The sequence below is a fragment of the Cydia strobilella genome, chromosome 1, assembly GCF_947568885.1.
Source record: "Cydia strobilella chromosome 1, ilCydStro3.1, whole genome shotgun sequence".
NCBI lineage: Eukaryota > Metazoa > Arthropoda > Insecta > Lepidoptera > Tortricidae > Cydia > Cydia strobilella.
Window position 1 is genome coordinate 15,973,262 of NC_086041.1, and position 27,105 is coordinate 16,000,366.

Consider the following 27,105-nt stretch of genomic DNA (forward strand, 5'->3'; position numbering starts at 1 on the left):
CCGTAGACAAATGCGCGGCACTAATGAATGCGCGAGCGGCGTTCGCGTCACGCCTACTCTACTGATAAAACATGACACGTAATCCTTTATTAACTTCCTCGTGAGATTTTTGATCTCAATAGAGAGCACTCCAAAGTGGAGCCGCTTTAAATACATTTAATGTTAAGTTAATTAAACCTAATTATGAGAAAATAACAATAATACGTTCTATCGTTGTTTGTGCCTTATGTAATAGCAAAATAAATGAAAAACGATATTTAAAATGTGCATGTGCATTTATACACACATATGTTACATATGTACTACAATTGTATAACTTGTAAACCGACTTTGTTTATAGATAAAACAACAATGAAAAACGTGATGTTATTGTATTGAGTTACCGCAACGACTTGCCGGCCGGCTGCTCGATGATCCGCACGTAGGGCATCTTGGGAGCCCCGGAGGGCTGCGGCGCCGACGGCGGCACTGCCGGCTGCCGGTACATCTCTTCCACGCCGACGCCAAACGTCGGGTCCGCTATCGAGATGGCATGTACTGTGCAACGAAAAATCATCATGAGAATACTTATTTAAGTGAAAGGTATAAAATGGATGATTGCTGGGTCACGTTCTAACAAATGCGGTTGTTGGAAAGAGAGGCAAACAACACAGACAGAGAATTTGTAAATGATAGTTTTGTAAATTTGCATACATTAGGTGTATGTATATACATACAGCTTAGTTGTTAGTTTTTTTTATAGTACTAGAAGTACTCGTAGTAACGAATAAAATACCAGTGTTGGCCGAACGCTAATGCCATTAACCATTAAAAATTAACAATTAAAAAGGTTAATGGCCATTAACCATTAGCCATTTAATTCGGATTAAAGTTAATTCGAATTAAATTTTTGAGACGTTAATGGCCATTGAAGTTAATTCGGATTAACTTCAATGGCCATTAAAGTTTCAAAAAATTAATTAGAATTACTCTCAATTGCATTAACGTCTAATAAAATTACATTCGTGATATTTTAAAATGAGACAGCAAAATGACCCTGACTGAACCCTGGCAGTAGTAGCAGTACCTACCTACTACCTAGTAGAATTCTGGTTTGGTGCAACACAGACATACGCGGTTTTGGTCATTTAAATCGTCTTGATGAGCACTTCGGAGAGCCGTACCCATGATAGAGCTGATGCTGAACCCTGGCAGCAGTGTTGGCCGTAATTGTTAATTTTAATTAACCATTGATCAATTTTATTAACCATTAGTTCCGCCATTAACCAATTGCATTAAAGTTAATTCGGATTAAAGTTAATTCGGATTAAATTTTTGAGACGTTAATGGCCATTGAAGTTAATTCGGATTAACTTTAATTCGGATTAACTTCAATGGGCATGAAAGTCAAATAATTAATTAGAATTACTCTCAATTTGGATTAACGTCTAATAAAATTACATTCGTGATATTTTAAAATGAGAGAGCAAAATGACCCTGACTGAACCCTGGCAGTAGTAGCAGTACCTACCTACTACCTAGTAGAATTCTGGTTTGGTGCAACACAGACATACGCGGTTTTGGTCATTTAAATCGTCTTGATGAGCACTTCGGAGAGCCGTACCCATGATAGAGCTGATGCTGAACCCTGGCAGTACCTAATGGATCTAAGGTTTGGTGCAACATAGGCACAGGCTGTTTTAGTCATCCGACTCGTCTTGATGAGCACTTCGGAGAGCCATACCCATGATAGAGCTGATGCTGAACCCTGGCAGTACCTAATGGATCTAAGGTTTGGTGCAACATAGGCACACGCTGTTTTAGTCATCCGACTCGTCTTGATGAGCACTTAGGAGAGCAGTACCCATGATAGAGCTGATGCTGAACCCTGGCAGTACCTAATGGATCTAAGGTTTGGTGCAACATAGGCACACGCTGTTTTAGTTATCCGACTCGTCTTGATGAGCACTTATGAGAGCAGTACCCATAATGGAGCTGATGCTGAACCCTGGCAGTACCTAGCGGAACTAAGGTTTGGTGCAACGTAGGCACACGCTGTTTTAGTCATCCGACTCGTCTTGATGAGCACTTAGGAGAGCAGTACCCATGATAGAGCTGATGCTGAACCCTGGCAGTACCTAGTGGATCTAAGGTTTGGTGCATCATAGGGACACGCTGTTTTAGTCACCCGACTCGTCTTGATAAGCACTTAGGAGAGCGGTACCCATGATAGAGCTGATGCTGAACCCTGGCAGTACCTAGTGGATCTAAGGTTTGGTGCAATATAGGCACACGCTGTTTTAGTCACCCGACTCGTCTTGATGAGCACTTAGGAGAGCGGTACCCATGATAGAGCTGATGCTGAACCCTGGCAGTACCTAGTGGATCTAAGGTTTGGTGCAACATAGGCACACGCTGTTTTAGTCACCCGACTCGTCTTGATGAGCACTTAGGAGAGCAGTACCCATGATAGAGCTGATGCTGAACCCTGGCAGTACCTAGTGGATCTAAGGTTTGGTGCAACATAGGCACACGCTGTTTTAGTCACCCGACTCGTCTTGATGAGCACTTAGGAGAGCAGTACCCATAATGGAGCTGATGCTGAACCCTGGCAGTACCTCGCGGAACTAAGGTTTGGTGCAACATAGGCACACGCTGTTTTAGTCATCCGATTCGTCTTGATGAGCACTTAGGAGAGCAGTACCCATGATAGAGCTGATGCTGAACCCTGGCAGTACCTAGTGGATCTAAGGTTTGGTGCAACATAGGCACACGCTGTTTTAGTCACCCGACTCGTCTTGATGAGCACTTAGGAGAGCAGTACCCATAATGGAGCTGATGCTGAACCCTGGCAGTACCTAGCGGAACTAAGGTTTGGTGCAACATAGGCACACGCTGTTTTAGTCATCCGACTCGTCTTGATGAGCACTTAGGAGTGCAGTACCCATGATAGAGCTGATGCTGAACCCTGGCAGTACCTAATGGATCTAAGGTTTGGTGCAACATAGGCACACGCTGTTTTAGTCATCCGACTCGTCTTGATGAGCACTTAGAAGAGCAGTACCCATGATAGAGCTGATGCTGAACCCTGGCAGTACCTAATGGATCTAAGGTTTGGTGCAACATAGGCACACGCTGTTTTAGTCACCCGACTCGTCTTGATGAGCACTTAGGAGAGCGGTACCCATGATAGAGCTGATGCTGAACCCTGGCAGTACCTAGTGGATCTAAGGTTTGGTGCAACATAGGCACACGCTGTTTTAGTCACCCGACTCGTCTTGATGAGCACTTAGGAGAGCAGTACCCATAATGGAGCTGATGCTGAACCCTGGCAGTACCTCGCGGAACTAAGGTTTGGTGCAACATAGGCACACGCTGTTTTAGTCATCCGATTCGTCTTGATGAGCACTTAGGAGAGCAGTACCCATGATAGAGCTGATGCTGAACCCTGGCACTACCTAGTGGATCTAAGGTTTGGTGCAACATAGGCACACGCTGTTTTAGTCACCTGACTCGTCTTGATGAGCACTTAGGAGAGCAGTACCCATAATGGAGCTGATGCTGAACCCTGGCAGTACCTAGCGGAACTAAGGTTTGGTGCAACATAGGCACACGCTGTTTTAGTCACCCGACTCGTCTTGATGAGCACTTAGGAGAGCAGTACCCATGATAGAGCTGATGCTGAACCCTGGCAGTACCTAGTGGATCTAAGGTTTGGTGCAACATAGGCACACGCTGTTTTAGTCACCCGACTCGTCTTGATGAGCACTTAGGAGAGCAGTACCCATAATGGAGCTGATGCTGAACCCTGGCAGTACCTAGCGGAACTAAGGTTTGGTGCAACATAGGCACACGCTGTTTTAGTCATCCGACTCGTCTTGATGAGCACTTAGGAGAGCGGTACCCATGGTAGAGCTGATGCTGAACCCTGGCACTACCTAGTGGATCTAAGGTTTGGTGCAACATAGGCACACGCTGTTTTAGTCACCCGACTCGTCTTGATGAGCACTTAGGAGAGCAGTACCCATAATGGAGCTGATGCTGAACCCTGGCAGTACCTAGCGGAACTAAGGTTTGGTGCAACATAGGCACACGCTGTTTTAGTCATCCGACTCGTCTTGATGAGCACTTAGGAGAGCAGTACCCATGATAGAGCTGATGCTGAACCCTGGCACTACCTAGTGGATCTAAGATTTGGTGCAACATAGGCACACGCTGTTTTAGTCACCCGACTCGTCTTGATGAGCACTTAGGAGAGCAGTACCCATAATGGAGCTGATGCTGAACCCTGGCAGTACCTAGCGGAACTAAGGTTTGGTGCAACATAGGCACACGCTGTTTTAGTCATCCGACTCGTCTTGATGAGCACTTAGGAGAGCAGTACCCATGATAGAGCTGATGCTGAACCCTGGCATTACCTAGTGGATCTAAGGTTTGGTGCAACATTGGCACGCACTGTTTAGGTCGTCCGACACGTCTTGATGAGCACTTAGGAGAGCAGTACCCATGATAGAGCTGATGCTGAACCCTGGCAGTACCTAGTGGGTCTAAGGTTTGGTGCAACATAGGCACCCGCTGTTTTAGTCACCAGACTCGTCTTGATGAGCACTTAGGAGAGCGGTACCCACGATAGAGCTGATGCTGAACCCTGGCAGTACCTAGTGGATCTAAGGTTTGGTGCAACATAGGCACCCGCTGTTTTAGTCACCAGACTCGTCTTGATGAGCACTTAGGAGAGCGGTACCCACGATAGAGCTGATGCTGAACCCTGGCAGTACCTAGTGGATCTAAGGTTTGGTGCAACATAGGCACGCGCTGTTTTGGTCGTCTGACTCGTCTTGATGAGCACTTAGGAGAGCAGTACCCATGATAGAGCTGATGCTGAACCCTGGCAGTACATAGTGGAACTAAGGTTTGGTACAACATAGGCACACGCTGTTATGGTCATCTCACTCGTTCTAATGAGCACTTGGGAGCGCAATATTTGAATATTATCTTGAGATACATAACTCATAAGATAGATAACATATACTTATGGCAGTAAGCAGTAGGTCTAGGTACTTACTAGGACTCAGGTATGGTCCAATCTATTCACGCGCTGTTTTGGTTCATCCTTTTTAATTAAGTTGATGGGAATAGTAACAAAAGTGCTGCCAAATCAATGTTTTGTAAATTTTTGTATTATTCAACACTTTCAGCGCCAAGCGCCCCATTTCAATAACAAAATGAACCCGACTATCGGGTTCTTGGCACTGAAAGTGTTAACTGATCATAATTACTAATGTCATGGTCATGCAATATTATGTAAGATATGAAAGAATATGTTTGTATTTATGAACTGAATCGGAATCCTTACAGGGATAAAATAAAATAACATATTTATTTATCATTATTTATTTATTTAAGAAAATATATTACAAATTATATACCACTAATTATTTTATCAATTATAAAAATTAAGTCTTACATAATGATACAGATGTAGTGCATAATTGTTTACCATCGTATTTTCGCGGAAACGCACGAACGTGTCTTGCTATTTCAGTCAGTCTCAGTACAAAAATACTGAGGTTGACAGAAGTAGCATGACAAATACGAACGTTTCCGTGAAAATACGACGACAAACACTTATGCACTACATCTGTATCATTATGTATAAAATAAGACTTAATTTTTATAATTGTTAAAATAATTTGTGGTATATAATTTGTAATACATTTTTTTAAATAAATAAATAATGATAAATAAATATGTTATTTTAATTTATCCCTGTAAGGATTCCGATTCAGTTCATAAATACAAACATATTCTTTCATATCTTACATAATATTGCATGACCATGACATTGGTAATCATGATCAGTTAACACTTTCAGTGCCAAGAACCCGATAGTCGGGTTCATTTTGTTATTGAAATGGGGCGCTTGGCGCTGAAAGTGTTGAATAATACAAAAATTTACAAAACATTGATTAGGCAGCACTTTTGTTACTATTCCCATCAACTTAATAAAAAAAGATGAACCAAAACAGCGCGTGAATAGATTGGACCATACCTGAGTCCTAGTAAGTACTTACTGCCATAAGTATATGTCATCTATCTTATGAGTATCTCAAGATAATATTCAAATATTGCGCTCCCAAGTGCTCATTAGAACGAGTGAGATGACCATAACAGCGTGTGCCTATGTTGTACCAAACCTTAGTTCCACTATGTACTGCCAGGGTTCAGCATCAGCTCTATCATGGGTACTGCTCTCCCAAGTGCTCATTAGAACGAGTGAGATGACCATAACAGCGGGTGCCTATGTTGCACCAAACCTTAGATCCACTAGGTACTGCCAGGGTTCAGCATCAGCTCTATCATGGGTACTGCTCTCCTAAGTGCTCATCAAGACGAGTCGGACGACCTAAACAGCGCGTGCCTATGTTGCACCAAACCTTAAATCCACTAGGTAATGCCAGGGTTCAGCATCAGCTCTATCATGGGTACTGCTCTCCTAAGTGCTCATCAAGACGAGTCGGACGACCTAAACAGCGCGTGCCTATGTTGCACCAAACCTTAGATCCACTAGGTACTGCCAGGGTTCAGCATCAGCTCTATCATGGGTACCGCTCTCCTAAGTGCTCATCAAGACGAGTCGGGTGACTAAAACAGCGTGTGCCTATGTTGCACTAAACCTTAGATCCACTAGGTACTGCCAGGGTTCAGCATCAGCTCTATCATGGGTACTGCTCTCCTAAGTGCTCATCAAGACGAGTCGGATGACTAAAACAGCGTGTGCCTATGTTGCACCAAACCTTAGATCCACTAGGTACTGCCAGGGTTCAGCATCAGCTCTATCATGGGTACTGCTCTCCTAAGTGCTCATCAAGACGAGTCGGACGACCTAAACAGCGCGTGCCTATGTTGCACCAAACCTTAGATCCACTAGGTACTGCCAGGGTTCAGCATCAGCGCTATCACGGGTACTGCTCTCCTAAGTGCTCATCAAGACGAGTCGGGTGACTAAAACAGCGTGTGCCTATGTTGCACCAAACCTTAGATCCACTAGGTACTGCCAGGGTTCAGCATCAGCTCTATCATGGGTACTGCTCTCCTAAGTGCTCATCAAGACGAGTCGGACGACCTAAACAGCGCGTGCCTATGTTGCACCAAACCTTAGATCCACTAGGTACTGCCAGGGTTCAGCATCAGCTCTATCATGGGTACTGCTCTCCTAAGTGCTCATCAAGACGAGTCGGATGACCTAAACAGCGCGTGCCTATGTTGCACCAAACCTTAGATCCACTAGGTACTGCCAGGGTTCAGCATCAGCTCTATCATGGGTACTGCTCTCCTAAGAGCTCATCAAGACGAGTCGGGTGACTAAAACAGCGTGTGCCTATGTTGCACCAAACCTTAGATCCACTAGGTAGTGCCAGGGTTCAGCATCAGCTCTATCATGGGTACTGCTCTCCTAAGTGCTCATCAAGACGAGTCGGATGACTAAAACAGCGTGTGCCTATGTTGCACCAAACCTTAGTTACGCTAGGTACTGCCAGGGTTCAGCATCAGCTCCATTATGGGTACTGCTCTCCTAAGTGCTCATCAAGACGAGTCGGGTGACTAAAACAGCGTGTGCCTATGTTGCACCAAACCTTAGATCCACTAGGTACTGCCAGGGTTCAGCATCAGCTCTATCATGGGTACCGCTCTCCTAAGTGCTCATCAAGACGAGTCGGGTGACTAAAACAGCGTGTGCCTATGTTGCACCAAACCTTAGATCCACTAGGTACTGCCAGGGTTCAGCATCAGCTCTATCATGGGTACCGCTCTCCTAAGTGCTCATCAAGACGAGTCGGATGACTAAAACAGCGTGTGCCTATGTTGCACCAAACCTTAGATCCACTAGGTAGTGCCAGGGTTCAGCATCAGCTCTATCATGGGTACTGCTCTCCTAAGTGCTCATCAAGACGAGTCGGGTGACTAAAACAGCGTGTGCCTATGTTGCACCAAACCTTAGATCCACTAGGTACTGCCAGGGTTCAGCATCAGCTCTATCATGGGTAACGCTCTCCTAAGTGCTCATCAAGACGAGTCGGGTGACTAAAACAGCGTGTGCCTATGTTGCACCAAACCTTAGATCCACTAGGTACTGCCAGGGTTCAGCATCAGCTCTATCATGGGTACTGCTCTCCTAAGTGCTCATCAAGACGAGTCGGGTGACTAAAACAGCGTGTGCCTATGTTGCACCAAACCTTAGATCCACTAGGTACTGCCAGGGTTCAGCATCAGCTCCATTATGGGTACTGCTCTCCTAAGTGCTCATCAAGACGAGTCGGGTGACTAAAACAGCGTGTGCCTATGTTGCACCAAACCTTAGATCCACTAGGTACTGCCAGGGTTCAGCATCAGCTCTATCATGGGTACCGCTCTCCTAAATGCTCATCAAGACAAGTCGGGTGACTAAAACAGCGTGTGCCTATGTTGCACCAAACCTTAGATCCACTAGGTAGTGCCAGGGTTCAGCATCAGCTCTATCATGGGTACTGCTCTCCTAAGTGCTCATCAAGACGAGTCGGATGACTAAAACAGCGTGTGCCTATGTTGCACCAAACCTTAGTTCCGCTAGGTACTGCCAGGGTTCAGCATCAGCTCCATTATGGGTACTGCTCTCCTAAGTGCTCATCAAGACGATTCGGGTGACTAAAACAGCGTGTGCCTATGTTGCACCAAACCTTAGATCCACTAGGTACTGCCAGGGTTCAGCATCAGCTCTATCATGGGTACTGCTCTCCTAAGTGCTCATCAAGACGAGTCGGATGACTAAAACAGCGTGTGCCTATGTTGCACCAAACCTTAGATCCATTAGGTACTGCCTGGGTTCAGCATCAGCTCTATCATGGGTATGGCTCTCCGAAGTGCTCATCAAGACGAGTCGGATGACTAAAACAGCGTGTGCCTATGTTGCACCAAACCTTAGATCCATTAGGTACTGCCAGGGTTCAGCATCAGCTCTATCATGGGTACGGCTCTCCGAAGTGCTCATCAAGACGATTTAAATGACCAAAACCGCGTATGTCTGTGTTGCACCAAACCAGAATTCTACTAGGTAGTAGGTAGGTACTGCTACTACTGCCAGGGTTCAGTCAGGGTCATTTTGCTGTCTCATTTTAAAATATCACGAATATAATTTTATTAGACGTTAATGCAATTGAGAGTAATTCTAATTAATTTTTTGAAACTTTAATGGCCATTGAAGTTAATCCGAATTAAAGTTAATCCGAATTAACTTCAATGGCCAACAACGTCTCAAAAATTTAATCCGAATTAACTTTAATCCGAATTAAATGGCTAATGGTTAATTTTAATTAACCTTTTTAATTGTTAATTTTTAATGGTTAATGGCATTAGCGTTCGGCCAACACTGCCTGGCAGTACCTAATGGATCTAAGGTTTGGTGCAACATAGGCACACGCTGTTTTAGTCATCCGACTCGTCTTGATGAGCACTTCGGAGAGCCATACCCATGATAGAGCTGATGCTGAACCCTGGCAGTACCTAATGGATCTAAGGTTTGGTGCAACATAGGCACACGCTGTTTTAGTCATCCGACTCGTCTTGATGAGCACTTAGGAGAGCAGTACCCATGATAGAGCCGATGCTGAACCCTGGCAGTATCTAGTGGATCTAAGGTTTGGTGCAACATAGGCACACGCTGTTTTAGTCACCCGACTCGTCTTGATGAGCACTTAGGAGAGCAGTACCCATGATAGAGCCGATGCTGAACCCTGGCAGTATCTAGTGGATCTAAGGTTTGGTGCAACATAGGCACACGCTGTTTTAGTCATGCTCATCAAGACGAGTCGGATGACTAAAACAGCGTGTGCCTATGTTGCACCAAACCTTAGTTCCGCTAGGTACTGCCAGGGTTCAGCATCAGCTCCATTATGGGTACTGCTCTCCTAAGTGCTCATCAAGACGAGTCGGGTGACTAAAACAGCGTGTGCCTATGTTGCACCAAACCTTAGATCCACTAGGTACTGCCAGGGTTCAGCATCAGCTCTATCATGGGTACTGCTCTCCTAAGTGCTCATCAAGACGAGTCGGATGACTAAAACAGCGTGTGCCTATGTTGCACCAAACCTTAGATCCATTAGGTACTGCCAGGGTTCAGCATCAGCTCTATCATGGGTATGGCTCTCCGAAGTGCTCATCAAGACGAGTCGGATGACTAAAACAGCGTGTGCCTATGTTGCACCAAACCTTAGATCCATTAGGTACTGCCAGGGTTCAGCATCAGCTGTATCATGGGTACCGCTCTCCTAAGTGCTAATCAAGACGAGTCGGGTGACTAAAACAGCGTGTGCCTATGTTGCACCAAACCTTAGATCCACTAGGTAGTGCCAGGGTTCAGCATCAGCTCTATCATGGGTACTGCTCTCCTAAGTGCTCATCAAGACGAGTCGGATGACTAAAACAGCGTGTGCCTATGTTGCACCAAACCTTAGATCCACTAGGTACTGCCAGGGTTCAGCATCAGCTCCATTATGGGTACTGCTCTCCTAAGTGCTCATCAAGACGAGTCGGATGACTAAAACGGCGTGTGCCTATGTTGCACCAAACCTTAGATCCACTAGGTACTGCCAGGGTTCAGCATCAGCTCTATCATGGGTACTGCTCTCCTAAGTGCTCATCAAGACGAGTCGGGTGAGTAAAACAGCGTGTGCCTATGTTGCACCAAACCTTAGATCCACTAGGTACTGCCAGGGTTCAGCATCAGCTCTTATCATGGGTACCGCTCTCCTAAGTGCTCATCAAGACGAGTCGGGTGACTAAAACAGCGTGTGCCTATGTTGCACCAAACCTTAGATCCACTAGGTAGTGCCAGGGTTCAGTTCAGCATCAGCTCTATCATGGGTACTGCTCTCCTAAGTGCTCATCAAGACGAGTCGGATGACTAAAACAGCGTGTGCCTATGTTGCACCAAACCTTAGTTCCGCTAGGTACTGCCAGGGTTCAGCATCAGCTCCATTATGGGTACTGCTCTCCTAAGTGCTCATCAAGACGAGTCGGGTGACTAAAACAGCGTGTGCCTATGTTGCACCAAACCTTAGATCCACTAGGTACTGCCAGGGTTCAGCATCAGCTCTATCATGGGTACTGCTCTCCTAAGTGCTCATCAAGACGAGTCGGGTGACTAAAACTGCGTGTGCCTATGTTGCACCAAACCTTAGATCCACTAGGTACTGCCAGGGTTCAGCATTAGCTCTATCATGGGTACCGCTCTCCTAAGTGCTCATCAAGACGAGTCGGGTGACTAAAACAGCGTGTGCCTATGTTGCACCAAACCTTAGATCCACTAGGTACTGCCAGGGTTCAGCATCAGCTCTATCATGGGTACTGCTCTCCTAAGTGCTCATCAAGACGAGTCGGGTGACTAAAACAGCGTGTGCCTATGTTGCACCAAACCTTAGATCCACTAGGTACTGCCAGGGTTCAGCATTAGCTCTATCATGGGTACCGCTCTCCTAAGTGCTCATCAAGACGAGTCGGGTGACTAAAACAGCGTGTGCCTATGTTGCACCAAACCTTAGATCCACTAGGTACTGCCAGGGTTCAGCATCAGCTCTATCATGGGTACTGCTCTCCTAAGTGCTCATCAAGACGAGTCGGGTGACTAAAACAGCGTGTGCCTATGTTGCACCAAACCTTAGATCCACTAGGTACTGCCAGGGTTCAGCATCAGCTCCATTATGGGTACTGCTCTCCTAAGTGCTCATCAAGACGAGTCGGGTGACTAAAACAGCGTGTGCCTATGTTGCACCAAACCTTAGATCCATTAGGTACTGCCAGGGTTTAGCATCAGCTCCATTATGGGTACTGCTCTCCTAAGTGCTCATCAAGACGAGTCGGGTGACTAAAACAGCGTGTGCCTATGTTGCACCAAACCTTAGATCCACTAGGTAGTGCCAGGGTTCAGCATCAGCTCTTATCATGGGTACCGCTCTCCTAAGTGCTCATCAAGACGAGTCGGGTGACTAAAACAGCGTGTGCCTATGTTGCACCAAACCTTAGATCCACTAGGTAGTGCCAGGGTTCAGTTCAGCATCAGCTCTATCATGGGTACTGCTCTCCTAAGTGCTCATCAAGACGAGTCGGATGACTAAAACAGCGTGTGCCTATGTTGCACCAAACCTTAGTTCCGCTAGGTACTGCCAGGGTTCAGCATCAGCTCCATTATGGGTACTGCTCTCCTAAGTGCTCATCAAGACGAGTCGGGTGACTAAAACAGCGTGTGCCTATGTTGCACCAAACCTTAGATCCACTAGGTACTGCCAGGGTTCAGCATCAGCTCTATCATGGGTACTGCTCTCCTAAGTGCTCATCAAGACGAGTCGGGTGACTAAAACTGCGTGTGCCTATGTTGCACCAAACCTTAGATCCACTAGGTACTGCCAGGGTTCAGCATTAGCTCTATCATGGGTACCGCTCTCCTAAGTGCTCATCAAGACGAGTCGGGTGACTAAAACAGCGTGTGCCTATGTTGCACCAAACCTTAGATCCACTAGGTACTGCCAGGGTTCAGCATTAGCTCTATCATGGGTACCGCTCTCCTAAGTGCTCATCAAGACGAGTCGGGTGACTAAAACAGCGTGTGCCTATGTTGCACCAAACCTTAGATCCACTAGGTACTGCCAGGGTTCAGCATCAGCTCTATCATGGGTACTGCTCTCCTAAGTGCTCATCAAGACGAGTCGGGTGACTAAAACAGCGTGTGCCTATGTTGCACCAAACCTTAGATCCACTAGGTACTGCCAGGGTTCAGCATCAGCTCCATTATGGGTACTGCTCTCCTAAGTGCTCATCAAGACGAGTCGGATGACTAAAACAGCGTGTGCCTGTGTTGCACCAAACCTTAGTTCCGCTAGGTACTGCCAGGGTTTAGCATCAGCTCCATTATGGGTACTGCTCTCCTAAGTGCTCATCAAGACGAGTCGGGTGACTAAAACAGCGTGTGCCTATGTTGCACCAAACCTTAGATCCACTAGGTAGTGCCAGGGTTCAGCATCAGCTCTTATCATGGGTACCGCTCTCCTAAGTGCTCATCAAGACGAGTCGGGTGACTAAAACAGCGTGTGCCTATGTTGCACCAAACCTTAGATCCACTAGGTACTGCCAGGGTTCAGCATCAGCTCTATCATGGGTACTGCTCTCCTAAGTGCTCATCAAGACGAGTCGGGTGACTAAAACAGCGTGTGCCTATGTTGCACCAAACCTTAGATCCACTAGGTACTGCCAGGGTTCAGCATCAGCTCTATCATGGGTACTGCTCTCCTAAGTGCTCATCAAGACGAGTCGGGTGACTAAAACAGCGTGTGCCTATGTTGCACCAAACCTTAGATCCACTAGGTACTGCCAGGGTTCAGCATTAGCTCTATCATGGGTACCGCTCTCCTAAGTGCTCATCAAGACGAGTCGGGTGACTAAAACAGCGTGTGCCTATGTTGCACCAAACCTTAGATCCACTAGGTACTGCCAGGGTTCAGCATCAGCTCTATCATGGGTACTGCTCTCCTAAGTGCTCATCAAGACGAGTCGGGTGACTAAAACAGCGTGTGCCTATGTTGCACCAAACCTTAGATCCACTAGGTACTGCCAGGGTTCAGCATCAGCTCCATTATGGGTACTGCTCTCCTAAGTGCTCATCAAGACGAGTCGGGTGACTAAAACAGCGTGTGCCTATGTTGCACCAAACCTTAGATCCATTAGGTACTGCCAGGGTTCAGCATCAGCTCTATCATGGGTACCGCTCTCCTAAGTGCTCATCAAGACGAGTCGGGTGACTAAAACAGCGTGTGCCTATGTTGCACCAAACCTTAGATCCACTAGGTAGTGCCAGGGTTCAGCATCAGCTCTATCATGGGTACTGCTCTCCTAAGTGCTCATCAAGACGAGTCGGATGACTAAAACAGCGTGTGCCTATGTTGCACCAAACCTTAGTTCCGCTAGGTACTGCCAGGGTTTAGCATCAGCTCCATTATGGGTACTGCTCTCCTAAGTGCTCATCAAGACGAGTCGGGTGACTAAAACAGCGTGTGCCTATGTTGCACCAAACCTTAGATCCACTAGGTACTGCCAGGGTTCAGCATCAGCTCTATCATGGGTACTGCTCTCCTAAGTGCTCATCAAGACGAGTCGGATAACTAAAACAGCGTGTGCCTATGTTGCACCAAACCTTAGATCCATTAGGTACTGCCAGGGTTCAGCATCAGCTCTATCATGGGTACTGCTCTCCTAAGTGCTCATCAAGACGAGTCGGGTGACTAAAACAGCGTGTGCCTATGTTGCACCAAACCTTAGATCCACTAGATACTGCCAGGGTTCAGCATCGGCTCTATCATGGGTACTGCTCTCCTAAGTGCTCATCAAGACGAGTCGGATGACTAAAACAGCGTGTGCCTATGTTGCACCAAACCAGAATTCTACTAGGTAGTAGGTAGGTACTGCTACTACTGCCAGGGTTCAGTTAGGGTCATTTTGCTGTCTCATTTTAAAATATCACGAATGTAATTTTATTAGACGTTAATGCAATTGAGAGTAATTCTAATTAATTTTTTGAAACTTTAATGGCCATTGAAGTTAATCCGAATTAAAGTTAATCCGAATTAACTTCAATGGCCATTAACGTCTCAAAAATTTAATCCGAATTAACTTTAATGCAATTGGTTAATGGCGGAACTAATGGTTAATAAAATTGATCAATGGTTAATTAAAATTAACAATTACGGCCAACACTGTAAAATACATTTAGTATTTACTGCACAGTAGACCAACAAAAACTAATATAACTGCTAGTGAACTTTTTTTTAATGAGAATACTCACGTATGGAGTCAATATAACAGCAATAATAAAGTATTTGTCACATTTTACACTCTGCACACAAACGAGCCATCCAACCAGTCGATCAACATAATACTGAATCAACGATAGTAATAGTAACAACAAACAAAGTATAAAAACCATTCTAGTAGTCGCTTACGATACGATACGACTCTTGGATAAACCGCGGGTTTTCCCCGACTAGTTGAATGGGAAAATAATACAAAAACTACGTAATATTCAATACCCAGTGATCGACTGAGCGAGCTACGTAACGTATAATTTGCATATTTATTTCCCATACGAATATATGACTTAATTATGCAAATATTTTCTAAAATTGGCGCTAATATGTCTTGAAATAGATTTTCCCAATCCTACCCACACATTTCTGAATTTCATTTCATTTCATTTATTGCATTCCATATGCTGTTACAGATGTTATCTTAAACTAAATTGTCACAACATGGACCCTGAATAGGGTATAGCAAGTTTACCTTAATAGCTAAATACTTAAAATTACCTTATAAAACATATTACCTATTGCTTAATATCTGAATTTACCACGTATTTGTGACATAACTCGTTAATTTAACGAGTTATGTCAAATACTGTTAAATAGTTTAGTTGGGTGAGGTACCAATACTCCCTAACCCTAACCCCCCCTTAATAACCCTTGTTGTCAATATTCAGAGAAGCATCTCAGCCCCTGCAGTTTTTCAGCGCGACAGAGACCGAGCATTCGACTTTGCTCGGAAAAGAATACAAGTGAATGAATGAAACTACGTATGAACACAGGTTCGGTTGTAGTTGCCAATAATCAATTTTAATGCCTTTGAAGGATGTAACGCCTTTGGGAACAATGCTAGAGAAAGCACCCAATAGTAAGAGTACTTACTTAATTTAATTATAAATAAGAACCACAGAAATAAATATACCATAGAAGACGCAAATGCATCTACTTCGCGTGTCCGAACCCCGATCAAGCGTCGAGGTTGACCGTCGCTCTTTACAGTCCACGCGCGTCAGTTGCAGCCGGACGTCCGTGAAAACTTAAAAAATGCTTCGTTGCATGATAATTTAACTGCAACAACCCAAAAATTGCGAGCACCCAAAAGCAAGAACATATTATTTCCTATTACAGATAAGTAATTTTAAAATTATATTATGCGTAAATTTTGTATGAAAAAGTCGGCACGCTTGGTTTCAATACAAATCGTGGTATTTGCGTCATCTAGCGTATATATTAAATCTGTGATAAGAACGAATATTTGATATACAAATAACAAACTACATATTTATAAACATATGAAGTTACCTTAAATCAATATGTATTAAGTATCCGATGCAGAAGAGCAAAATTCACACAAGTCTCAGTTCAAGTATAGAAAGACATAACACACACACACACACAAAACAGTTGCATCCGGCATCCGGAGGACTACGATCCGAAATTTAGATCGAATTGAGATCTAGGTATGTTTATTTCAAAATGGCACTGAACAGCTTCAGATTGCTAGGCTAACCGGCACGCCTCGTTACGGTTATTGATGGTGCTTGTTGCACGAGGTCTTGCTTGCGCATATTGAGGCACTTGTGCAAATTAGGAATATGCATCTCATGGCTCCTCTACACGATGGGCCATCATACTGGCCCACTAAGATGGGCCAGCGTGTAGAGGGTAGTGGTGTCGGATCAGTCGGATGGCTTATTTATTTATTTACCAAACAAGTTAAACAGTATAACAGTAAAAATACCAAACCACTGCTAACTTACACAGAAAATTATAAGAAAAAGAAACAATATACAATTAATCGCAATTATCACAAATTACAATATTAACATCTAAAAATAAATAATTAGCACATTTTAAACTGTAGAAGGACGTGCATGCATCTTCTCACAAAACCTTAAACATTCATCACGCACAAACATCTCATGGCGCGGCGGGATGGCGATGGGATTGGGATGACTACGGTGTCGGTACGCATCTAAACGTGGCCCATTCCATAGTGCGTGCTCTCAACCATCGCATGACCATCTTGCTGGTCCAGCGCTGGGCCATCGTGTAGAGGAGCCATAACCATCGCATGGGCATCTTGCTGGTCCAGCGCTGGGCCATCGTGTAGAGGAGCCATAACCATCGCATGACCATCTTGCTGGTCCAGCGCTGGGCCATCGTGTAGAGGAGCCATAACCATCGCATGACCATCTTGCTGGTCCAGCGCTGGGCCATCGTGTAGAGGAGCCATAACCATCGCATGGGCATCTTGCTGGTCCAGCGCTGGGTCATCATGTAGAGGAGCCATCAGAATGAAGAAGTGGAACCTGTGTATAGTAGGTATGTCCAGCGGCTTAAGGGTAAAGAGCCATAAATATAGGCTAATTAGTTATCTATTTTAAATTCAGTCTTTCTCACTCACCACTCGACTTGGCCGATAAGACATGATAGAGGTAAGTAGCCGTACCACGAGTTGACACTTGACGTTTACGTTAACAACTGCGTGAACTCAATCGCAGTCCATCTTGCTCGCACTGATGGATTGGTGCGATAGAGGGAATGCGATCGAGTTCACGCAGACGCAAACGTAAATGTCAAACGCCGACTCGTGGTAGCCATGCAGGTCTATATTATATACTTAATATGTATATTATTTATATTTTTTATCTGCAAATTCCATTTTCAACGTCATTTGTTTTTGAGATACCGCTAAATTGGCTTATGATATGAGGGCAGTTGTGATCTACTGAAACAGGACGAACAGACTATATATAATATGTATGTATCTGTATGGAAATGTAAGTAAGCATAGTGGTCATTTGACACATAATGCGTCAGTGTTCACCAGCGCAGCGTCATCAGTTGGCTTGAATGGTTTTGTAGATCATTCATACGTCAAGCCTACCTATATATTCGTCACTGTCAAGCAAAGTTTGTCGAAATGACACACAATTTTTTTTCACAGCTATTAAGTATTTAATAGCATTACCTAAAGCAAAATCTACATATGGTTGTATGAAATTTGCAATGAGTGATATATGACAGGTAATAGGGAATATTTCGCGAAACTCTGCGTAGGGGGCGCCACTACCACAATCCACCACAATCTGAGGGTCTACCGCGAAGCAAGAAATTCGAAATTTCGTTATGTAACCTCCCTATCACTTGCATATTCTGAATCATCATATTCGAGCGATAAAGAGGAAGATAACTAAATTTTGATTTTCGCGTTTCCCGGTAGGCCCTTTGTAAACAAACCGCCTTAATGCATCAATGTCATATTTTATTATCTCTGAAAACTTATCAAAAACCTGTTTAAGGCACAGTATGTATGAAATGAAAATGAAAAATGAAAATGAAAATGAAAAAATGAAAATGAAAAATTGTTTATTTCGTTTAAGAATTACTTATACAGGTAAGTGTAATAAGTTACTCTATGGTTTACAAGAGGTGCTAGTGCTGCACTCTGGCGGCAGAACATTGCAGTAATACCCCCTATTGAAAAGTCGGGTTTTATCACGGTTTTATATTAAAAAGTTACAAATTGGGAATGCAGACATACATTTCATAGAAATATACTCCCACACTTTGTCATTACAAAGTCTAAGCATAGTCAGCTTGGTCCGAGTCTACTTCATGGCGCATCATATTCCAGATTCTCTAGGTACAAAATTTCCATAAAAGAAAATAAGTAATACTTACTAGTTTTATAAAATAATACTTACACACTTCACTTATGTTCAGGTCGGGGGGAGCCTCTTCGTCATTGTGCGCTACACCCTGCAGGGCGTCTGTGGAGAAAACAGAGGCATCAATCTTACTGATCTTTTTTTTATTAATGTTTTATATATTAATTTCTTGACTTACCTATCAGTTATCATTATCACACTTACATCCAAAGACATTTTAATAGATACAATGAAAGATTTTGATAAGTTTCAGTTAATATTTTTTTATGTTATAGACACAGTCTAATCAGCAGACACGGTGATCTTAAGTCAGGGTGCCTGTTCGACTAATCATTACTATATAGTGTTTACGATGACGAGTGGAATGGTCTCCTAGACCCAGACCTTATGGAATTAGAATTTGGCGACAAAAATTTACAGTATCTGTTTAGTGCAGGACTGCAGGTACGGACACCAAATACAACATCTAACGCATGCAGCTAACTGCGTTTTGCACTTGAGTCAGTGAAAAATACGAAAATATTTACCACAACACAACAATTCGGGAACGGGAAATTAAATTTAGGAAAGGAAATTAAATGTTGAACGAAGTACAGATTTCACATTCACATAAGACAAGACCCTGAATGATTTGACGAGGTTCGAGGTCAATCGGGAGTCCAGTTCGATCAGTGAGTGCAATTAGGCAGTGCAACTACGATAAATACTTGAGGTGAATAGCAAACAGTTTTAACTTTTACTTTTAACATCAATAACATCTAGAAGCGGAAGATCTCTAAGGCAAAAATATAACCCACGTGCACCGCGCATGCATTGCACAAAGGTCAACAAACTTGCTACTAAATGTTTTTGTCTAAAATTAGTTCTCAAAGACTATGTAAGTATAGTGTAGAAAAAAAATATGGGCCCTGGAGGGAAAGTACCTTAAAACCTTAAGTTAGCTCATTTTACTTAAAGGAAACATTCTTTTATTTTTAAAAAGAAACAAAACTGCAGGAGGGTTTGAAGGTCCCTTTTTTCGGTTTTTCGATTTTATCTCGGAAACTATGCGTCTTAGCGACATGGCCACTTATACAAAATCACAGAATAAGTAATAGTATTATCATACAGAACGGCCACGCACCGCCCCGCCCCCCCGACTCGAATTACCTCGCCCCGCGACACTAGATTGCTGGCTTTTCGCCGGCCGCTCAGTTCGGTTAGCGACGCGGTCACGCGATGACGGAACGTTCGAAATGCCGATGTATTGTGCGATCAAAGATAGATATAACTCCGTAATAGATGGATACAGTCTAAGGAAAAAACGTGCCTTGAAAATCAAGAAAATTTGATTCTCGTTCAGAGGGCGCTACTAGCTTTGGCCAACTGTCGTATAGATGGCGTTGACGGTTTCGTTTGTTATTTAACAATTTTAACGTATATAAGTGAAAGAACATGGGTCAAAATCATAAAAATAATTAATGCAAATAAAAAAAATCATTTATCCATATTTAAATACATTTTATCGTATTTTTATAAATCTTCATTTTTTGTTTTAAAGTGTGTCGACAGATGGCAGTGAATTTACTGGGGTTACAAAATTTACTTTGACAGTACCGCTCTAGTATAAGTTACTCTATGGTGCGATGTATGGGTGCCTATCAAACTGGAGAAATGAAGAAGTTTTTTTTTTAAATATGTACTTAATAATACTTATACCTACGTGTAGTGTACCTAATATGTAGGTACCTATATCATACTGATAATACATCAAATAACGCGTTTTCTACAATCACATTCATTTAAACTACAATTTGTCGAAAACCCAAATGTACGTCAATATAAAAAAGTGTTAAAGGTGTGATAATATTTAGATAGGTACCTACCTACCGATTTCAACAACCTGTTCGTTGAACTTGTGAATGTTAGCTAACATTCAACTACCTATAGGTAGGTACATAGATATTATTCCTACGTTATTTTTTTGTTTTTTGTTACACTATCATATCTAAAAAAATATAATATCTATATATAATCGTTTAAATTAATAAAAACAATAATACAAATACCTATTTAATAATAATAATAAGCCCCCAGGGCAGCTTGTGGCGAGCTGAATGGGAAGTGACGTCCCTTGGGTCCCATACCCCCGAGAGTCGGTCAGGCCCCTCCCTCCGGCTTGCCTTCATTGGCCGGCTGGAGTGAACACTGAGCAGGGGCCGCAGGACTCTCACCTCTGGCTTGCCTTTACCGGCCGTCCAGAGTGGGGTGTCAGAGCTATATGCTCGCAGGGTGGAAGTGAAATATGCATAAGACGCGAGTTGGCACAGTGGCTGTGAGTGTTTACAGCCACTGGGTAGAAAGCGGTGGACACCTCTTCACACCCTGAGCCACTCACGCGATGTTGTCCCCTTGTCGCTCCGTGCGAGCGGCCGTTTTCGGGGACCCATATTGTGAGTTGGCGAGTCACCACCTGTCCATTTTTTTCGTGTTTTTAAACATAGATTGGGGCAGGTGCCATAGTATTTCCATAGACCCGGTAACCAGTACACTAACATCTCAACACAATAGTCTAGTTTATTTTGTTTCTTATCATTGCAATAGTCCTGCACTAACCGGGGCTTGTCCTTGGGTGCACTACTATAGTGCATACAGGGATAATCATCGGTTGGTGTCACATCACCTTTTAGAGTAAATTGTCTTTTTACAAGGGGCCTCTGCGTGTTGGCTTCGGCCCCACGCACGCCTTCCAAATGTCCGGGACCCCATGGTCCCGAGATTATGTAAAGGACGAACATAATAATAATAATAAAAGACGTTTATTCAAGAAGTTGTAACATAGGTACATAATAAAAGTACACGATAATGCTTACAAACTAATTGAAAGGGAAGGTGGCTCAGCTGATGTCTGTGCCAAAAAGGCTTCGGGGCACAGCAGCCCCAAAGGTTTTCAGCAACGGACGCTGTTATTCTGCCACTATTTATAATAATTCCGCTTTCAAAGTAGGTACAGTTGAGTGTAAGATTATAAACCGACCAAGGACCAATTGCTTGGTGAACGGTAGCCTATACAATTTCGTTTGTTTACGTTTTGGTCGGGTTATCCTGCGTGTGCACGGCCGGCCGCGGCCCGCTCGTGTCACTTCGGCAGGCCTCGAGAAAGTGCGCCGCACGAAGGCTGTGTGTGTTGTATTTTAAACTTTAATCGTGTTTGATGTTGTTACTTCTTGGAAAAAGATAAATTAATTGAATGTTACACTTTTAGTTTTCAATTAAGAGCATTGTCCTGCAAATACAACATGTACTTTTTCTTTCACATTTTGTGCAAATAATCCGAGGAACTCAAACCATGATTGGAAATATGAACGCTGCGCTGTATTCTCATAAATATGACGGACATAAATGGAAAGAATAGAACCGCGTAATGTCAATTTTGCGAATTAAAAAATGGTGTCTTTAATTAAGGAATAAAAATATTTATATTCCTTAGTTAGATATTATTATTACGAGTATTACGACAACGCTCCGTGAACTCAAAAACATCTAACATAAGTGGCAGCCCTAAGCAGCTTACGCACACAAAGACGCGTGTACAAACGTGCCGTTCACACATATAAACGCAAGCGAGTTTTGATGTATGGCGTGTCCGCCCTGTGACAAAATGAAAGTTGATTAAATTTGTTATAAGTTTTATTTAGTCAAGTTTTTCGATATCTTGTATAAGTAGTTTCTCAGATATCCGCTCTTGAAGGATTTTCTTTTAATGTCATTGTTTAACAAGTATAGAACATGAGAGTCGTGACGTCACCGTACTATGAGATTATTAAATTATTATCATTACAAAACACGAATACACATAACACATAAGACAAACGTATAATTATCAGTTAATCTTGTTTCTGACAGAAACCGGAAAGCACTCGCTACCGTAAATGTAAAAAAAACCGGCCAAGTGTGAGTCGGACTCGCGCACGAAGGGTTCCGTACCATTACGCAAAAAACTGCAATAAAATCACGTTTGTTGTATGGGAGCCCCACTTAAATATTTATTCTATTCTGTTTTTAGTATTTGTTGTTATAGAGACAACAGAAATACATCATTTGTGAAAGTTTCAACTGTCTAGCTATCACGGTTCATGAGATACAACCTAGTGACAGACAGACGGACAGAGGAATCAGTAATAGGGTCCCGTTTTTACCCTTTGGGTAAACATTACGACATGACATACAGGCCGTTTTGCGACTAACTTTGCTTATATCTCCTAAACGGTTTATTCGATTAAAGTTATTTTTAAACTAAAATAAATCTTTTAACAGGCAATGTTTCATAATGTTAAAAAATCATTATTTTTTTTAAGAAATCGAATATTATTCAACATTTCGTGCGTATGTAGCTCGAAAAAGGCGTGGCCGGCAGTCGTTTGCTAGCTTTGAGACGAGGAGGCTGTGTCGCTCGTCTCGTGCCTTCCTTGTACTCTACATATATGCTTCTGCTGAGCCCAAGTGCAATAAAATTGCAGTAATTGTGGCCAGACTAAATAAATAATTACAGAAAGTTGATTTGGTTCTGACGCGCTTTAGCGCGCTTATCACGGTGTTTCGCAGCCTATTATTACGAAAATAATGACAATATTTCCACTCATGTTTGAGAAAATTTCATTTGAAATATAAAAATAAGTTTTCTAACATGCGCAGACATATTGCCATTTTTACGTTTTTAATAAAGTTCGATTCCTAACAAAATAACAAATTATTGATTAATATGGGCTATCAATTTACGTTGTATATAGATATTTATTTATTTATTGATTTTTAGTTTAATTTTTTTTTAATTGTTTTGGGAGATTATTGATTGGTGGTGGACTGGTGGTTGATGATGAAAACGAACAGTGACAAGTAAGAGTTAATTGATATTCTTTTATAAGCTATTAATCATAAATGAAAGTAGGCATAATCCAAATATAAACTATTTATAAATGATGACCCTTACAATTGATTAAGCCATTTAGTAAAAATACCAAAACGGCCTGTCGTATTTTTTTTGGCGAAACTGTAAACTAAGGCGAAAGAAAAAAATCAAAAGTACTACTTACCACCGCTACGATAATACGAGTACCTATGCTATAATGCAATAGTTAGTATTTGTATTTTACTAATGTTTTCTTGTTCAGATACGAATAAACCTTGCATTTCGTGGAGGTAGTAAATTATTATAATGGTAAATAATACCTCTTTAATTCAGAAACTATATAAGGGGTGTACCGAAAAAAAAACTGTAAACTTCAAATGAAAAAAAACTAATGCAATTGATAAGGATTTTTGGAACATTTTCTTGCCATTTGGAAAAGATTAAATTTCAGTGATCTCTTCTGTTCACCGGTGTAACGTCACATGGCGTAAAGTCAGAATTATTTATATTGGAATATATAATTTAACTAGCTGTTGCCCGCGACTTCGTACGCGTGGATTTGTAACATTATGCAGCAAAAGATATCAGTAGGGACGGTTAATCATTTGTTAGTAATTTTATACAACGCATGAAAATTGTCTTTCACAAAGTACGAAGTTTCAAGTCCCTAACTGAAAAAAATTGTTCTCGATATAATCCTTCTCAACACTTAGATTTTCAAGTCCACTATTAAAATAAAATGCTCGCTCCCGATGCAAACTTTATTAATACAAACTTTACAAACACGGTGCAATCAGTTTTCGTCTATCTATATATATATTACGCGAGGCCGATTTTTGTTCATCCCATCAGATCTACAGTTATGGTCCGATTTTAATAAATTATATGTCATTTGATTCGTCTCATGCTACAGATTTGCAATAAGCTCTTAGTTTTTTGATTTTTTCCCGAAAAAGTACTAAAAAGTTAATTTGAAAAAATGTACCACGTGACCTTTGTTCTGACTTGAGATTGAATTGAACTCTAACCTATATATGTAAGGTATCCAATCCATTCAAATATTTGTTTTGAGACTGTAACATGCATACACCACACTAAAAATTATATTAAAATACCATAAAATTTTATTATTGTGTTTGACAACATGTAAGACATGTGTCATCCACATCGTACTCATCAAGATGACACATGTTTATTAACCGACTTCAAGATTTCAAAGGAGGAGGTTCTCAATTCGGTTGTTTTTTTTTTTAAAATGTTTGTTACTTTTTTTTTTTATGAAATAGGAGGCAAACGAGCAGACGGATCACCTGATGGTAAGCGATTACCGCCGCCCATGGACACCCGCAACACCAGAGGGGTTGTAAGTGCGTTGCCGGCCTTTAAGATGGGAATACGCTCTTTTCTTGAAGGTTTGAAGGTCATATCGGTCCGGAAATACCGCAGGCGACAGTTCATTCCACAGTTTAGCTGTGCGAGGCAGGAAGTTTCTAGAGAAACGCACAGTTGAGGACTGCCAACCATCTAAGTGGTGAGGATGGTAATGTTGTCGCGTAGGGCGATAGCGAAAAGAAGCTGCAGGGATTAATCCGAACAATTCCTCGGAGCACTCCCCGTTATACACGCGATAGAAAATGCAGAGCGAGGCCACATCTCTACACAGCGCCAAGGAGTCAAGCCGTTCCGAAATACGCTGGCAGTCGACAATTCGAGTCGCTCTTCGCTGGATGCGGTCCAGAGGGAGAAGCTGGTATTGGGGTGCCAAATGTGAAAGGCATACATATAGTGATTTTTGTATTTTCATCAATAAATCCAGCATTTACATTTAAAAAAGTGACATTTGATGAAGTGGAACTGCTGATGATGATCAGAATGGAACTCTTCAATGACACATAGTTCACGTTTGGCGATTTGTTCTCTTCCTTATGGACCCAAACCCAAACTTGGACCCGAACTCGGACCTGGACCCGGGTCTGAACATGGACCCCAACTCGGACCCGGACCCGGACCGAACTGACCCAAACCTGGACCCGGACAGCCGGACACGGACCCGGACTCGGATCCGGACCCAGACCCGGACCCGGAAATGCTACTAGAAAAGTGGGTTAGGTGGGTGGTGGGTAGCTTTTGAACTGCGATTCTCACAGAACAGAACTGCTATCAGAAAAGTAGGTTAGGTTAGGTTTGAGCTGCGACCCTTACAAAAACGAAATCCTTAAAAAGAAAAGTGGGTCGGTTTACCTCCTTCTCTACATAATTAGGCAAAAGATGCTGTCTTTTTCATTTCATTGTCTGGAATCTAAGAATGCTTTCAGCGGCATCCCCCATTGAAGTCGTTTTTTTTTTCTTAAAAATTATTTTATTGTTGCTTTGGCACATAGAAGGTAGGATCCTATAGAAGTGGCTTACCGCGTGCGCCCGTGAGGGACAGAATTTGTAGCCCACCAGCCCACCATAAACCATCTATATTTACTTCAAAAAGCACGTATGGCGAGGTTTGTTCTTATGAGGATGTTAAATGATGTCGGATCTTTAAGGTAAACGGTCAGCCAATGGGGTTGGCAACTGTCAAAGGTTTGCAGAGATGGCGCCATCATAGCTTGCCCCTTTTTCTATGAGATTTGGCTTAAAGGGCTGGCATCCAGGGAATTAAAAAAACAAAAATTCGACTCAATTGTAGGGATTGACAGGGCAAGCTATGCTGGCGCCCTCTGCTAATTATGTCGACCGGCCAACCCCATTTTCCGCATCGGTCCGCGCCCTTGGTGCGGTGCGACGTATGTGCGATCGTATGTAAAAGCCGTAACAGACTACCGCACCGCACCGCGATCTTGGTGCGCCACACCCATAAGTGAGAGCGAGAAAGAGAATATCTCGAAAAGCCGTATTGGTGCGGTCAAAATCTCTTACTCGCTCTAACTTATAGCTGCGTCCTTAACGTATGTACAGTGACAACCTTGCACACTATCGATACGTGCGCCGCACCGCACCAAGGCCGCGGTGAGGTGTGGTAGTCTCTAACGGCTTTTACGATAGTCTGTTAAATACGGCTATAATATTCCTTTCTCGCTCTAACTTAAAGCTGCGTCCTTAACGTACGTACGGTGACCACCACCACCTTGCGTACTATCGATACGTGCGCCGCATCGCACCAAGGTCGCGCTGACGTGTGGTAGTCTCTAATGGCTTTTACGATAGTCTATTAAATACGGCTATAAAGCGGCTAACACATTACCGCACCGCACCAAGGTCATTGTGTGACTTACATATGGGTAAGTAAGAGCGAAAAAGCAATATCTCTTTCTCGCTCTTACTTATAGGTGCATCGCACAATGACCGGTGCGGTGCGGTAATGTGTTAGGCGCTTAAGGTGGGGGCCGTACGCCGAGAGCGAGAAAGAGATATTTTGACGGTACCAAGGTCGCGGTCCAGTCGTTGTACAGACTTTCAAAAAAGTAAATTAAAAAAAAAATTAGGTTCAAGGGCCTGACACTCTTTGATAGAGAAAGATAGTCTTATTGCGATTCATATAAGAGGAAAGAGAAAATAGTGCCATGCTTTATTTTTATTACCGACCGGGCATTTTTTCATGGTCGGGTTTGCTATGATGGCATAACCCGACCATGAAAAAATGCCGAATGAAATGGAGGCGATGGCGAAATACCGAAATTTATAAGAGTGAAAG

At 43.0% G+C, this 27,105-nt stretch overlaps 1 protein-coding gene across 5 annotated transcripts in view; it reads right to left on the reverse strand.

The window, feature by feature from the left end:
* LOC134745782 (embryonic polarity protein dorsal) overlaps positions 1 to 27,105 on the reverse strand; it is a 72,602-nt gene that overhangs the window by 35,559 nt on the left and 9,938 nt on the right. For all 5 annotated transcript variants that reach the window (XM_063679901.1, XM_063679894.1, XM_063679886.1 and 2 more), the window contains exons 2-3: positions 18,569 to 18,634; positions 384 to 537 (exon numbers count right to left, since the gene is read on the reverse strand). In XM_063679901.1, the coding sequence (XP_063535971.1) occupies positions 384 to 537; positions 18,569 to 18,634 (220 nt within the window). The remainder of the gene's footprint in view (positions 1 to 383; positions 538 to 18,568; positions 18,635 to 27,105) is intronic.